General features: G+C 49.8%; 1 protein-coding gene across 8 annotated transcripts in view; it reads right to left on the reverse strand.

Moving 5' to 3' along the window:
• Window positions 1-9,008: 9,008 nt before the first annotated feature.
• Window positions 9,009-15,391, reverse strand: part of AMOTL1 (angiomotin like 1) — a 162,025-nt gene continuing 155,642 nt past the window's right edge. For all 8 annotated transcript variants that reach the window (XM_059930570.1, XM_059930565.1, XM_059930564.1 and 5 more), the window contains one exon: window positions 9,009-14,873. In XM_059930570.1, the coding sequence (XP_059786553.1) occupies window positions 14,767-14,873 (107 nt within the window). In that variant the 3' untranslated portion in view covers window positions 9,009-14,766. The remainder of the gene's footprint in view (window positions 14,874-15,391) is intronic.

Genomic DNA, 15,391 nt, shown 5'->3' on the forward strand with positions numbered 1-15,391 from the left:
AACTCACCATCTACAAGTCAATCCCAAGGAGCCCTTGGCACCACCACACTAAGAACAATAGCTTACATCCATCGTGTGCTTTCTCCAGGCCAAGGTCTACACTGGGTACTGTCCAGACATGTCTTATACTCCTGATGGGAATCTCTATGAGAAACAGACTGTATCCTCATGTTATAGATGAGGACACTGAGGCACTGAGAGGTTAAGTGACTGGCCCAGGCTCACACAGCTAGTAAATGGTGGAGCCGGTTTCCAGTTGACCAGTCTGACTCCAGAGAGGGGCCTTCCTAACCACTCCATGGCTGGTGGTGCCCCTGAGAGGGGAGACCATTGGTTCATCTATTCATGACATCATGTTGCTGGATGGGGAAGGGATTCATGGAAAGGAGGTGGGAGGCCCTTGGGGGTGATGCCCTCTCCATGCAACATTAATTAATGCCTTTAAGCCTAACAACAGCGGCAACAATAATACTTGTCCCATAGGGTTACTGTGAATATTAAATTAGTTAATGCACAAAAAGTGCATAGCACAGAGCCTGGCACTTGGTAAGTGGCAAATGTCAGCTCTGCCTGCTTGGTAGTTGCACTGACGACCACAGGAAATGCTTGTCATCTGGCATCTATGATGCAGACACAACACAAATTCAATTGGTCTGCAGATCTGTTGATTCAGTTTCCTATTCAGCTCATAAATCACCTGCCCTTCTTAGTGGTGACAACATTCCTTGGCAGAACAATGACTTTGAATTAGTCTGTCTCCGTGCTTTCTTTCCCATGCCTGAAGCTGCAGCAGGGAGAGGGCAAGAGACCTTGGCGTCATTAGACTTGCACACAGAATCCAGCTCCATCACTTCTTGGTGTGTGATTTCAGGCAGACCTCTTAACATCTTCAAGCCTCAATTTCCTGATATCTAAAGTGGGCAGGATAATACCTACCTCATAGGTAGAGGGGAGAGTAAGATGAGAAAATGCATGTATAACTTAGGATACTGGGTCTGACACGTACCTAGTGTGACAGACTTTATTTTCCAAAATGGTCACGGCAATAGTAATATCTCTAGTCCCTTGTGCTCTTCTAGAACGTTGCCATTTCAAACACTTGAAGAGATAAAGTCTATCCTGCTTGCCCCCCACCTGCCCTTGAACCCTGGCAGGTCCTTGTAAATGCCTTGAATAGACGTGGCAGAGTGATTCTGCGTGGCATCTGAGGCCAGGTCATAAAAGGCAATATGTCTTCTGCTGGGTGCGCTACCTCCCTCCCTCTCTCTCTCTCTCTACATATATATATGCCTTTGACACCCTGAGCTACCACATAAGACGTCCAACCACCCTGAAGCTGCCACACTGGAGAGACCCTGGGAGAGACCACGGAGGGAGATGCCCCGGGACTCCCCACTCTTGTAGCTTCCATGCTTTTGAGCCACCTCAGCTGAGCCAAGCAGAGATGAAATACCACCCCCCACCCCAAGCCCTGCCCAAAGTGCAGTTTTGAGCAAAATAAATGGTTGTTTTATGCTGCTAAGTTTGGGAGTAATTGTGACATGGCCATAGAAACGGAAACACCCAATGTCATTATTGTCCCTTCCTCATAGTGTCGACTCAATACCCTTGGTTATCTTTCTATAAAACAGCGTTGATCGGATCACATTCCTGATTAAATATACTTTTGCCCACTCCCAACATCTATGGCCACAGGACAAGGGCCAGAATCTTTGGCACGGCAGCTCACGGACCTAGAGGACCACCCAGACTCATCCCCACCAGCGCCTGCAGACCAGAGCCGTGGTTTCCTGGGCACGCCCTGCCTCTGTGCCCACTGTCCCCTCTGCCCTCTGACCTCAGCACTGTCTCCTTTTCTCACTCATCCACGTTCAACTCACACGTCGCCTGCCTATTTCCCCACTTCTTTAGACCAACAGAACAACCTGTACAACCCATGAGTCTGACATTTACTATACACGGTACTGTGGTCCCCTCTGGTCTTTTCACCCGGACTATGAGCTTGGGGGCGTGGGGCACGGAAGGCAGCTACAGCATCTTATTTATCTTTGCATCTTTCATCTAACACAATAAAGGTTTGTTGAACTAATGTGTGTGTGTTCCCTTTAAGCGTGTTTCTCAGTGTGAATCACGAGTTATTTGGGATGCTTTGTACATCCTCCACATACTGAGAATCCTGAAGAATCAGCTGCTACAGGTGGTCCCTACCAGCCTGTGATGGGAGGTGTCTCTCCAACCCTGTTTCTCAAATGCAAAGGGGCCCTGCATCTGCCATCAGCTCTGTTATCCCTGGGAGAGGCCCGTGTCTGTTTTCATCTGCCATCTTGCTGCTGTGGTCATTCTCATCTCAGCAGTGCTGTAAAGTCATAGGTTTTGAGGCTGTCAGAGGAAGAGTCCTCAAGCATTGTTTGCTGTGATCCCACAGTCCTGGGCCCTAGCTGCCTGGCTCTGACACTGGGAGAAATCCCAACCTCTGAGCCTGGAATTATGCCTTTATGATATCTCTTGGCTCCTTAGACATATGAGTTAGATGTGAAGCTCTTCTCAGGTGATGGCCTGACCGATTCACATCACACCCATCACTTCCTGGTTTACTGATCTCCAGGCAGGACAGGGGGCAGGGCTCTGAAAAGACCCGATGCCCACACAGCCTCAGCACAGAGGGATCCCTCTGCCCAAAAAGCACTCAAAGGGCTGCAGGGAAGCCCAGCTCTAATCTGGCTCTGCTGGCACTTCACCATGACCTTGGGAAGGTGCCCCAGTTCTCTGTTCCCATTCTCTTAGCTGTGTAACAAGGAATCACATAGCCATCCTTAGACAGCACTAATAGCATATAACTAAATAGCAGTAAAAGACACAGGTTCTTTAGAAGAAACGCATTTTGCACAGGGTGGGGATGTTACTAAGTAGAGATTTCACATTTTATCAGCCACTCATTGGATGCCTGGTGTTACTCTACAGAAAGCAAATGTGGGTGGTGGTGTTTTTTTGTTACCAGAAGCCCTAACGAAATGCGCGCCTCTCCAGATCGCTGTGATGGTCTTGACTGAGAGGCACAGACGACTTGAGCAGTGGCTGGCTCTGCCTTTTCCGTTGATTACGTCTGTTTATTGCTGATGCATGACGTCAGTTGCACGTTCCTGGACAGCTGTGACAGGTGCCCAAGCCTGAGTCTGTGAATTCTGTAGGAAAGGGGAGCAGTGACGTGACAGCGGGAAAGAGATTTTTTATTTTTCAAGATATAAACTATTGACATCTAATTTAAAAATTATTATTATTATTATTATTATTATTTTGGCTGTACTGCATGGCTTGTGGGATTTTAGTTCCCCGACCAGGGATCGAACCCGGAACTTTGGCAATGAAAGCGTAAAGTCCCAACCACTGGACTGCCAGGGAATTCCCCCCAAATTTTTTTAAATAAATAAAAATACTGCTTATGGCTATTGCCTCCAACTACCTCCCTTCCAGGTGAAATGGGATTGAGAAAGTAAATAGACCAGCGAGAGAGGAGGGCAGGGAACATCACGGGCTCCTTTGCGGATCCCCTCTCCGTGGCTCTTCTGGAAAGGCTGGGACAGGACAGCCGATGGGCCCTGCTGGTGGCTGTGGAGCTCTTAGAGACGGCAGAAGGGGGAAAAGAAAGAATCTGAAGAAGAATGGATATATGCATGTGTATAACTGAATTACTTAGCTGTACACCTGAAACAGACACAACACTGTGAATCAACTATATTCCAGCATAAAATAAAAATTAAATTAAAAAAATTTAACACCGCCCCCCCCCAAAAAAAAGAAGGGGGAAAAGATTCAGCCTGGGTTCTCTCACTGGGTCCCAACTGTGAGACTGCCACATGCAAACGTTGGTGGAACCTCTGTTCTTCCCATAGAACCCCCTCACCCCGGCTGAGGACGGCAGCACATGGCTGAGTACCATCAGCCAAATGCTTGATTCGCAATTGCTGAGTGCGGTGGGGTCTTAACAGATCTGTCCAGGGACCTGGTGTACCTGCCCCAACAAAGATGAGCAAGGAGCAATTTGTTTCCTGTACCCGGGACCTCAATTAGACTTTAACGCAGAGGCTGCATGGTATAATGGGAAAATCTTGACTTTTATGCACCCAAACCTAGGCTCATATGCCACCCGGCCACTTACCTGGGTAAGGGTGGACCTTGGGTCATTTGCTGAACCTCTCCGAATCTCCCTGTACTTGCTGTCCTGAAGACCCAATGCAGTGACTGATGTAAAATGCTTGGCTCACAGTAGGTGGTCAGTTCATCTCAGTCTCCCCTCCTCTTCCTTCAGGGCTGGAATCGCCAGAACAATCTGTACCTCCTGGCTCGCCCCCCCGCCGCCCCCAGGATCTGACATGTGCTGGGCACGTAATTAATTTTCAGTAATAACATGATAAGTGAATTGTGAACTGGGCTTCTGTTTACAGGCTATTCCTAAAGCTAAATATTTGTAAAAATCTGATAGACACTCTGCAAAATGAAAATGCCGGGGACAAGACAGGGATCAACATGACCAACATCACTGGACAAAGTCAGACTGGGCTCGTGTTGAGCTGGATAATGCCAGGAAAATGTGTCCTTCTCTGGGCCAAAGGCTAGGACATTGGATGGAAAATGAGCCTGTCAGAGCTGGCAGGTTTTCTGGGTAGAAACAGGGCAGGCCAGGCTAGGCTGGGCCTGAACCATCTGCTGGGGCCATGGCACTGTCAAGTCCTTGGGGTCCCAATGTCATCGTGCTTGGACAGGCCAATGGAAATGTTACGACGCCCTGGAGGAACTTGGGGACAGCGTTTGGCCAAGCCTGACACAAATTGTAAGTTTTGGCCTCTTTCTTAGCAGTTAGCTCTCCCTTAACTGCTGGGAAAATGCTGTGGGGAAGCTGGGGGTGGGGGGGCAGCAACGGAGCATGGACTTCAATCAACTCCCCTCTTCCATACAAAGGAACATTATGCAGCCACCAAAGATAGGAAGATAGACCTATATATGCTGGTAGAGAAATCTGCCTGTGATCTATTATTGAGTGAAAAAGAATTTTGTGTGAAATAGCATGGTCTTATTTTAAAATGAATATTCATTCTCACATCTGTATACCTACCTATTTGGTTGTATACAACAGTTCACGGTGGTGACTTACAGGGATTTAGAGCGGGGAGTGGCTTCTATTTTGTACACTTCCATATCATGGGATTGTTCTTTTTATGACAAGTGTGGATTACTTGCATCATTTTTAAGTTTGATTTTACTCTGGTTTCTTCTGCCGGTTTCCCTGAAAACAGTCGCTGAACACGTGCAAGCAGCTTGGGAGAATTCACGTTCCGTTCAAATCTTTATGAGCATCTACTCTGGCTACAGGACAGGGTTCCTACCCCAGATGGACGAGCTGACGACAGACACTCCTGTATGCAGTTCACTGTAATAGGAGGTAGACTGAGGCTGGGAGATGCCACGGTGCTCAGAGCCGTCCTGTGGGGAGGGCCTACCATGTGCAGGCACTTCCAACTCTTCCCCCATGAAATCCTCAGGGTTGACTCACTCGGTCAACACGTGCTCGAGCCCCTATAGAGTGTCATGACATGGACTAGGGCCCGATTCATATTAGTGGAGAAACAGACACGGTACCACCCCCATGTCATCTTACAGGTGAGACGTTCTGAGAAGTTCAGCAACTCTCGAGGTGGTTCAGCTACTAATGGAGGAAGGCCGATGCATGTTGACCCTTGGGGTCTGGATCACCTCCCTGATGGAAGAGACATTGGAACTCCACTTTAAAGGACGAGTAGGACTTGGACAGACAGAGAGCCGGACTCCGAGCCAAGGGCCGGAACAGAAACACGCAGAGCAGATTCGGGGCATGGAGATGGCGGCGGGGTGACTTGAGGGCCGGAGAGGGAGGGAAGTGGTGGGAAACCAGCCTGGGGCCTGGGCCGAGGCCGAGGATTATGGAGCATGAAGTCTTTATCAGCACTTTGGACGTTCTCCTGAAGGCCACTGGGAGCTAATAATTCTGTTGTGGTTCCCCTCGAGGGGGTGATGTGATCAGACTTCAACAGCTTGAGGGGAAACAGGTGGCCTGGAGTCTCTGAAGCTAGCCTGCCAGGTTTGGATCCCAGCCCTGCCATCCACAAGCTCTAGAATTTGGGGCAAGAGACTTAAGTTCTCTGCCTCTTAGTTTCTCCTCCAGTAAAATGGGGATCTCATAACAGTGCCGGCCTCAGAGTGACCGTAAGAATTCAATATCCTAAGGTAGGGGTAGCTCACAGAAGCGTGGGGTGCATAATGACGATAAATAAACGCCGGTTATTCCTCGTTTCTCTGGTGTCCGTGTCAGGGATGTAGTGGGAGCAGTGGGAGGCGGAAGGCTCCTGAAATTGTCCAAGTGAGAGATGAGGTCTGGAGCTAAGGCCGTGAGGATGGAGAGGATGAAAGGAGAGAAACAACATGGGAAGGTGGAGTGAGTAGCCAGGAACAGGGGGCGGGAGGGAGGAGCTCAGATGAGTTGGGTTCCCAGCAGAGGTGACGGAGAGGATGGGACAGCGAGAAGAGCACAGAGGTGGAAGGGAAGGCGCCAGGTCTGGACCAGGTCTGGGGAAACCCACACAGAGACGTCTGTCAGGGACAATCCAGGACTTCATCTGACCGGAAAAAAAAAAGGCACTTCCGTTTTACCCTCAGCATCTCTGGACCGCAGTTCTGTGGGCTCAGGTTGTGCCTGAGGAAAAACAAGAGTGGGACCCCAGCCCGAAAGTGGGCCCTGCGACCACATCTACCTTGGGTCCCTTCTCCCTGGTGCTGCCCCCCAAGTATACCTGCATCAGTACACAGTCAAGCCGCTCTACATTAAGTCCTCATCTTACAAAGAGACCAGAGGCTTGGATCCAAACTGTCCATCTACACAGGCCTTCTGCTGGAAATACATTTCTGAAAAGAGCCATTTGCCTACCAATTCTCTCTATAACTATTAAACCCAAAAACAAGCAAAAAAACCATTAAAAATAAAATCCACTAAAGTCAAAGGCCACGATGCAGTACAGGAGAGAAGGATGGGGACTTAAAACAAGCCAGCCTGGGCTGGACGTGCAGCCCGACACGCACTACACTTCTCGTGAGCCTACTTCCTCATCTGAAACTCAGGAATGAAGATGCTTTCACCTACCTTGGAGGTTGTTAAGGTAAAGCAATATTCCAAAGCCAACTCAATAAATGTTAGGTCCTCCCTCCCTCAAACAGTCAGAGGGCTGAAACCAATCAGGATGTAAAGTTCCGTCGTATGTTTCCAACACTAGGACTAAGATTCACATTATTTTACTCCAAATAACCCAACTACATAGTCTGTGAGCCCTCTGGTTTCACATCAGGAACTTGGGAAGAGTCACCCTTTGATAGAAATCCACACCACACGGGAAGGGTCTCCTTCTGGGCTGCTTAAGGGGAGAGTTTTGAGGGAGACAGACTCGCTAAGAGAGAATGTCTGCCTGCCAGGAACAGGGAAGGTAAAGGAAGCACATTGGAGACATGGCTGTGCCTGATAAAAGGGCCACAGAAACAGGAAAACGGCAACAATCTTTAAAGACCTAAAGCTCCTTTTATTTCATCACTGAGCTTTGTATATTTTAAGAAAGGAATTTCAGAACTCCTGATTTATTTCTCATCTGGGATGTGACTCCTGATTACGATGAGACCAGGCAATGTAAAAGGCATTGCTCCCATTCTCCGCAGTGCAGAGGCCCCAGCCCAGGATCCAGGACAGAGGCCTGGGCGCCTCCCACAAGTGGCAAGCATGGGGTCAGGGTAGGGAGATGGCAGAAGTGGATGCCAGCTCGGAAGCGTCCTCATCTGAGCCCTGAGGCATGCGGGGCCTCCAGCTGTCTTTCCGGAGTAGTCCCGGGAGGTGGAGGCTGGGGAGCTGCCAAGTTTGCCCTTCACTCTCACGAGTCACATCTGCACGCGTGCAGGGATCTGGGGGTCCCTGCAGAGAATTCCTTTGGATAGAAGGCAGGACAGGTCAGAACCCAAGCTCCCAGCCCCTACCCACCTTTCACTGCAAGTGCAAGGGCTCCTGGTCAGGTAGATCTGGGTTCAAATCCTGCCATCGTTCGCACGTTACTTGCCCAAAGTTGTTTGAGCTTCAGTTTCCTTGTCTTTAAAATGGGGATGCCCAGGTTGTTGTGAGGACTGAAGATGGTAATGCGTGCAAACCACACAAGCCATCACTGGGGGACAAGAGGTGCATCCCTCGGTCTCCCTACGCTCACATCTAGGAAGCTCTACCCATGCTTGGGCCAGGGGAGGGCGCGAGAGGCTTCTGCTCAAAGAGACACAACTAGAAAACAAACAGAGGGCACCTCGTCCTCCCCAGCAGTGTTCCCAGGGCAGGGGGAACCCTTCACTTGGGGACTCTCACGGAATTTGTCCCTTTCTCCTGCTTCAGCCACCGTGGCTCCCACCTGAATTTCACCACTTTACCATGTGACTTCTTTCTACCAAAGCCCCCCACATTTCCTGTGACCCCAAGACACTAAGAAGGCAGCGACATCTGCCACGTCCATCATGGGGCGCAGAGACGCTTCCGACTCCAGCTCAGACTCAGGGCCCAGGCTGCTTGGGTAAATTCCTGAGTGACGGTGGTCACTGGCAGGCCCTGAACCCAGGAACGCCCAAAGAGGACACTCAGATGTGATCAAAGTGGCCACCGTCTCCCAGGCCCACGTCCCCGCGTTTCCTCCTTCTGTATTTGTCTGGAGGGGTGGGTGGCGGGGTGGACGGCAAGTTCCAGGGGTTTGGATGACTCATTTCCTCGTCGGGATCAACAGCATGAGGCCCACAGGGGCTGGGGGGACAGAGGGCAGCACGCGGGATGCCTGTTGCCTCTGCAGGCAAAACAGCAAGTGAGGCTCTGCTTCCAGCAGTGAAATGAGATGAAATTCAACCAACATTTATGGAGCACCTGGTATATAAGTTCCTTGGGTCAGAAAAGAGCAAGCGTGAGGGAGACAGCCGTTTTATCCATTTATTATATACAATATTAAGGCACAAGTTTAAGCAGCAAAGAATAGGAAAATCTTTGGCTGACCAACAGTATCAACATTTGCTGTGAGGGACACGCCGTGTTCTTGGATTTCCCCGCTCTGGACACAGACCCAGCTGGCCGTGCAGCTCTGTAGCCTCCACCTCTGCTTCAATACAGACTAGCAATACGAAGATGCCAGAATCTTACATCAGAGTCTGCTGGAGGGAACACAGCACACGCCACCAAGCAGGGCGATGGCACACACAGCTGGCGGGAAGTGTGGCGGCAGCCGGGGCCGTTGGAGCTTTGGCTGAGGTGGGTACACGGCCTGCCCAGCCTCACAGAATGTCCCAGATTCTGCCTGCGCCTCACGCGGAGAAGGAACCTCCCTCCCCCTCCGCAAAAGGGGAAAACACCTTAATTCAAAGAAAAGCACTATGGATCAATTTGCTTACATTCCGGTTTGTAATAAATACTTACAGGTGTCTCTATGTGAACGGAATCTTAGGCAAACCACATGTAAACACACCACTGGGCACCAAAACTTCGGGAGCTGATACAAGAAAATACTGTATATGTACTTCATTATATTGAAAAAACAATATTTTTAATTCTGTGAGGAAGCGAAGTTTCATGACAAAGAAACACCTCAGTCTTGGCCTAACATGACAATAACATGCACTTAAGTCTAACAGGGTTTTACAGAATTCCTACTGGAGGCGGCTACTCATGAATGTGCACTTACACCCGCGTGTACGCAGAGACGTGAACAGAGACAAGGCGTGGCAAGAGAGCAGGTTTTTAAAAACGAACCCTCTGGAGGGTACACGTACTAACGATTACTGTCCTCCTTTGAAGTGGTCACTCTGAAAGCCTCTGAGGGTCCAAAGACTCATCCCCCAGGAACATCTTAAGGACTTCTTTTTAAAAAAAAGCTAAAAGGATGTGACTTACCTTAATCACCCATCTTTATTTATCCAACTGAGTGAATGACTTGGGATTGTTTCCAAACTTAAACCTGCCTTCAAAGGATGATGATTTCTCATCTCTAAGGATAACCAGGGGAACGTGCCAGGCCCCCAAATCCATTCTAACAGAGGCGTCTGCAAAATGTTTCTACTCAGCACAGAGTCTCGCAAAGGGTCACCTCTTAAGCGACGTGGGGTGAGATGAAACACTTGGATCTTCTGGATATTAAGAAAAGAAACTCGACATACAACCTTATAGGCACACCTCATATGTATGCACTGACATATACCAATGGTCTTTATACCATTAAATTACCAAATAAGAAAAGGGGATACTACTTAAAAGGGACAGAAAAAAACTGCTCATTATTGATAGTTCCAGAAGAAATCCATTTACTGAAATGCTGACTTTTCCATGCTCCCAGCTGATCAGCTTCTGGTAACTTCTTAATTACTCTGCCCATCTCCCATGGCGCCACACACCAGAGGCAAACCCATTAAACAATCCTCATGTTGAACGAAGACATTTTAAACCCACTGATTAATCAGCAAGAAAAAAGAAGAGAAAACCAACATTTATAAAGCGTAAACCATGGCTGTGTCAGACTTGGGGAGGAGAAGCAGGCAACTGTGGGCTGGACATTCTCCGTTTAAGAACACTCGCCCGGCTCCCTTGTACCACGGTCCTCCTAGGCTTAGGAGGAGTGTGAGATCACTGGGGGCAGAGAGAAGCATGCCCCACCGGCACCAGTGCAGACACGCAGCAGGACTTTGTTCTGGAAAACATACCTCTCTGCTCAGCTCCCAGCAGCCCAAGCGTGAGCTCCCTGCCTCAAAACCTTGCAACTCCTCCACCTAGTCTCCACAGCCCCCGGGGCCCTGCCCCACCTGACGTCCGTGTTCACATCAGTCTCTGGGACTCAGGCTGCTGTAGGGAGAATTTCTCTTGCCATCAGCTACGGACGAGGACGCAGGAGCCACCTGCGATCGTCAACACTCAGCATCATAAGGACACAGGAGGCTGCGGGCAAACCCGGGAGAGAACGAACAGCAGTGATGGCTGGCTTCTCTGCAGGGGGCATTGCAACGGCCTCCCCGCTGAGCAACAGAACCAATGAACTCTCTCTTCCAAGTTCACAACCCATTGGGAGCAACTGTCTCGATCCAGCCCAAGTCCTGCGTAGTCAAATGCACACATAGGTTCCAAAGAGCAAGTTCTGCAAAACTGAAGAAGAGAGACATGTCCCCACTCTCTGCCCTCCACCCCAAGCCCTGGGAGGGACGTGGCAGCCCTGTCCTGCACGCCTGCTCCAAGCAGACTGAGCATGACACTGTGCCTGGCTTCCCAACTCCGGGAAGCAGAAGAAAAGCTAAGAAGAAAAAGCTATAAGGAAAGGTTCTGCACATGCTCTGAAATTACTGCCGGAAAGCGGCAACATCTCCTGTTGCATACAGAACCCCGGGCAGCATGCAGAAACTGCCAGGCGACACACTGAAGGAAGAAGCGGAGTTACTCCAGCACGTCATCACACAAGGCCGAGGCCTTTACCCTTCACCCTGAGACAGAGCCCGCGAGTTCAGAATCAGACACCACTGAAAAGTTCTGGAGAAGGCCCGGCCTCTGGACCACTCGCAAGTAAGTGCTTTTTAACCAGACTTTGTGGTCCTGCTTACAACGGAACACAGAGACTCCTACCTATACCTGTGTTTATGGGCAGTTCTAGCAGTTCTGGGCTCTAGTCCTATTTCTTAGCTCCCGGGGTGGTAAGGGGGCAGGAAGCTGTGTGTGTGTGTTTCTGTGTGTGTGTGTGTGTGTGTGTGTGTCTACGAGTGCACACATCACATACAGGGGACAGAGCGGGTCAAGCTGTGGCACTTATCATCCCCAGGTCAGAGGCAGTCCAGCCTGTGTCGAAGGCACAGCTCCTCTCCCAAAACCTCGGTTCAGATCCCAGCCTCTCCTGGGGAAGGGACTTGACCTCCTGAGCCCGTTTCCTCCTCCATGAAATAAGGAGGATAAACTTGCCCCTGCTCCCACGTGGTCTGAGGACTCATTAAAAGGGACTTACCCCAGTGCCTGCATACAGTTGGCACTAAAAAAATGGAGCTAGGATTATTTTCTGAAAATCCAATGAGATCATATATTGTCAACTGCCAGAACACACAGTGGGAGTTCAGTATCTGCATTTCTCCTAAATGCAAGCAAGGCTTCGAGCTATGAAGACGAAAAGTGTCAGGGTCCATAAAAGAAGACATTTCAAAATCATAGGTCCCTCTTCTTATGGAGGACTCTTAGCAGGTTAGAAGAAAAAAAGATTAAGAGACTGCAGCACAACTGAAAAATGGTGACATCTGTGTTTGCATTCTGACAATTAGCACGCCTGGCAACGCGGGGGACCAAGGAAAGCAGATGAGCCTTGTGCCTGAGCTGCCGACAAGATGTGCTGGGGCATAAAGATGAGGCTTTGCGGGAAACTGGGCTGCGGCTGTCACTCTCACCCGTTTCTAGGCGACACAGCCCATGTTTGGGGTAGCCCAGACACGGATGATGGGGGCTGGCAGAGGTGATGTGCCCTCTTATTTCTAGATGTTTTCTTTCCATCCCCCGCGTTAATCAGGGGTCAAAATGTCCTTCAGAGAGTTAGTTGCCATCAACTGAGCCTCATGACCTATAAAAAGTGACGGGGAGCTGAGCCTGGGATGGGGATCCGTCTGCCCCATCCCTGCCCCGACGTGTCCATACTCACCTGGCCCCCACACCCGCCGTGGGGCCTCGCTGCTCCCTCCTCACACCCAGGGCTGCTCTGGTTCCCCAGGCTGCACAGTCCTCAGCGATGCTTAACGTGGGACTGCAGGAGGCAACCGGCGTGATGCACAGCGCCTACCGCAGAGCGGGGCTTGAGCAGCATCTGTTCTGCTTACTCTCCTGACCACTAGGCAGCTCAGAGGCCCCCTGGGCAAAGCCATTGGTTTCCTTCCCCACCTCTCCCTCTCCAGCTCACACCTCTGTCATCCTTCCACCACCTCAATTTGGGGAAGCTTCACCCAGGTTACACTGCAAAGACCAACTCTAAAATGAGCTACCCAAGCAAAATTTCCTAAGTGATGCTGTCTTCAGGGTTTCATTTGGGTGGGACTTGAAAAAGCCTCAGACCTGGGGCTTTTTTTTTTTTTTTTTTCTTCCCTTATGTAAGCATGAGGAAAGGGACCTGGGAAAACACAGATCCAGCTACCCTGCAGGGAGAAAACGATCAGGATCCTGCATGAGCATCTGACGGCCTGACTAGCTTCTCTCTTCTGATCCAGCACCTTCTAGATTTGTAAAGAAAGCCGATATCTGAGGAGTCAGATGGGAAACCTTAACAGCACAGGGATGAGGCCCACGACCTCACTCACTCCTGGCTCTTTGACCCGGTGTTTCCGTCTTACTTTGGACAAGTTGCTCCCAACTGAAATCTTGAAAAACCTGACCACACTGTATAGACACTGGCCTGTTAGGTTACAAAGCAAGTTCCTGGCAGGGCAGAACTGATGTGCTGACACACCCGTGCTGACAGTCACAGAGTCTGCGTGCTCACCAACAATGCCCAGAGGGATGCAAGGGGCGGGCAGAGCGGTGGCCACAAACAGTAGAAAGCGGGACAAGGTGCCTGGGGAGATTCTGGATGCCACCAAGTCAAGCGTCACTCGTTGCCCGGAGTGCAGTCCTGAAAGTCCTACCTCAACAGAGCAGTGAGGTGGAGATAACCAAACTCCACGCAAGAGCTGATGTGAGAGAGAAAAAAGTCGGGGCCGTGAGCTTAATGCAAGACGTCAGAGTGCTCATGGACCTTCCGCCTAGTCGGAGCTTACCTAGTTCATGGTCAGAATGAGATCAACCACTGCAGCCCAACTCCTCAAAGGTGGAGGAAGCGGCCAGGGGACCCGCCATACGGCTTTGTCCCACTGGTCACGATGAATGATGACCCTTCAGTTACTGCTCTGATAAACCCCAGAACAAAGGAATTCTGTCATGGCTTGTTGCAAAAGGAAAAAAAAAAAAAGAAGGAAAAAAGGGTAAAATTAAAGAGTATGAAGCAGAGACAGAGATGAACTCAGAGAAGTGAGGAAGGATGAACACCAAGACTAGAGAGCTCCCATCCTGTTTAGAAAATACTGCTCAATCCAGAAAAGCTAAGAAGTCCAAACCAAGCAGGTAATGAGGTGAAGATGGCCTTTTAAATTCCCCATCACCCTGGACATTTCTCCTCCCTGCCACACCCACACGCATTCACAGGACACCCCGTGGAGGGCACAGGTGATATATTACATTATATCAAGACGGACTCTCCGAGATTTCTAGGAGGTTCTTCTCAAACAAAACAAGCTAAGAGGCAAGGAGAATGGGCGTATTTCAAGGAATATCCATGCTCAGGTTTATCTGTTTATAACCAGAGAATGGGTGTACACACACCCTCCCCAAGAGATACATTTTCTGTACAACGGAAAAATTCCATTTCCTATTTCTGCTTTGTTTCCAAACCCACATGCATCTTCTCTCTTCCACCATATGCAGTAAAAATCCACGACATCCTCTTCATTTTCGGTCATGTAGGTCTCCTGTTTTTGTTTTGTTTGGCTTTTAACATTTATAAAAAGTGTTCTCATTAATCTGAAATCCTGATCAGTTCAAATCATTCCTGATTTCCCATCCACAACCTTCTTGATCTTTCTTTCTCTTTGCCACGTTCCTTGCTTGTCAATGTTCTGTTGCAAAATTCAACAGGGATGCCGGTGTTAGATGAGAACTTCCATCATCTCCCCGTCAGGGAACTCGGGCTTGTGGAGCAAGCTGCTGACGCGACCTTTGTGGTCAGGTGACTTCCCGTGGCCAGGAGAATTCTCTGCCAAACAGAAGGGACATGTTAGCAGCCTGTTCCCCAGGAGGAGCACAGCCTTCCCAGCCCTCTCTAAAACGGAACCATTTAAGTGCCACCCCTCACCATCGGTGCACGCAGGTAAGGCCGTAGGAGCCCAGCCCACGGTGGACCAAAGCTAAATGACTGGCCCTGGGATTCGGACACAAAGAACAGAACCAGGACGTGATGGGAGAGGTCTGAGTGGGTGAAAGTGGCATCGGGACTTTGTGCGGAGCCCTCACCCCCGCTCTCCTCCTCTCCTCTAAACTATCAAGTGCACGCCACGAGCCAGGTCCTTCTCACATGTTCCCTGCCTTCCTTGCAAAAGGGCATCCCAAGAATTAAATCTCCGAAAATAACATTGTGTTTACTTGTCTATTTTGGAGGATGAACACAGGGAACCCCTTTGGAGGAAACAATTCATTTATGTCCAGTAGCTCCCACCTCCTCCTCACCCCATGACTATGAACAGTCCAAAGCCAAGTCTATTCTTTCCATGGATA

This window comes from Balaenoptera ricei, chromosome 8 (assembly GCF_028023285.1).
Source record: "Balaenoptera ricei isolate mBalRic1 chromosome 8, mBalRic1.hap2, whole genome shotgun sequence".
Lineage (NCBI taxonomy): Eukaryota > Metazoa > Chordata > Mammalia > Artiodactyla > Balaenopteridae > Balaenoptera > Balaenoptera ricei.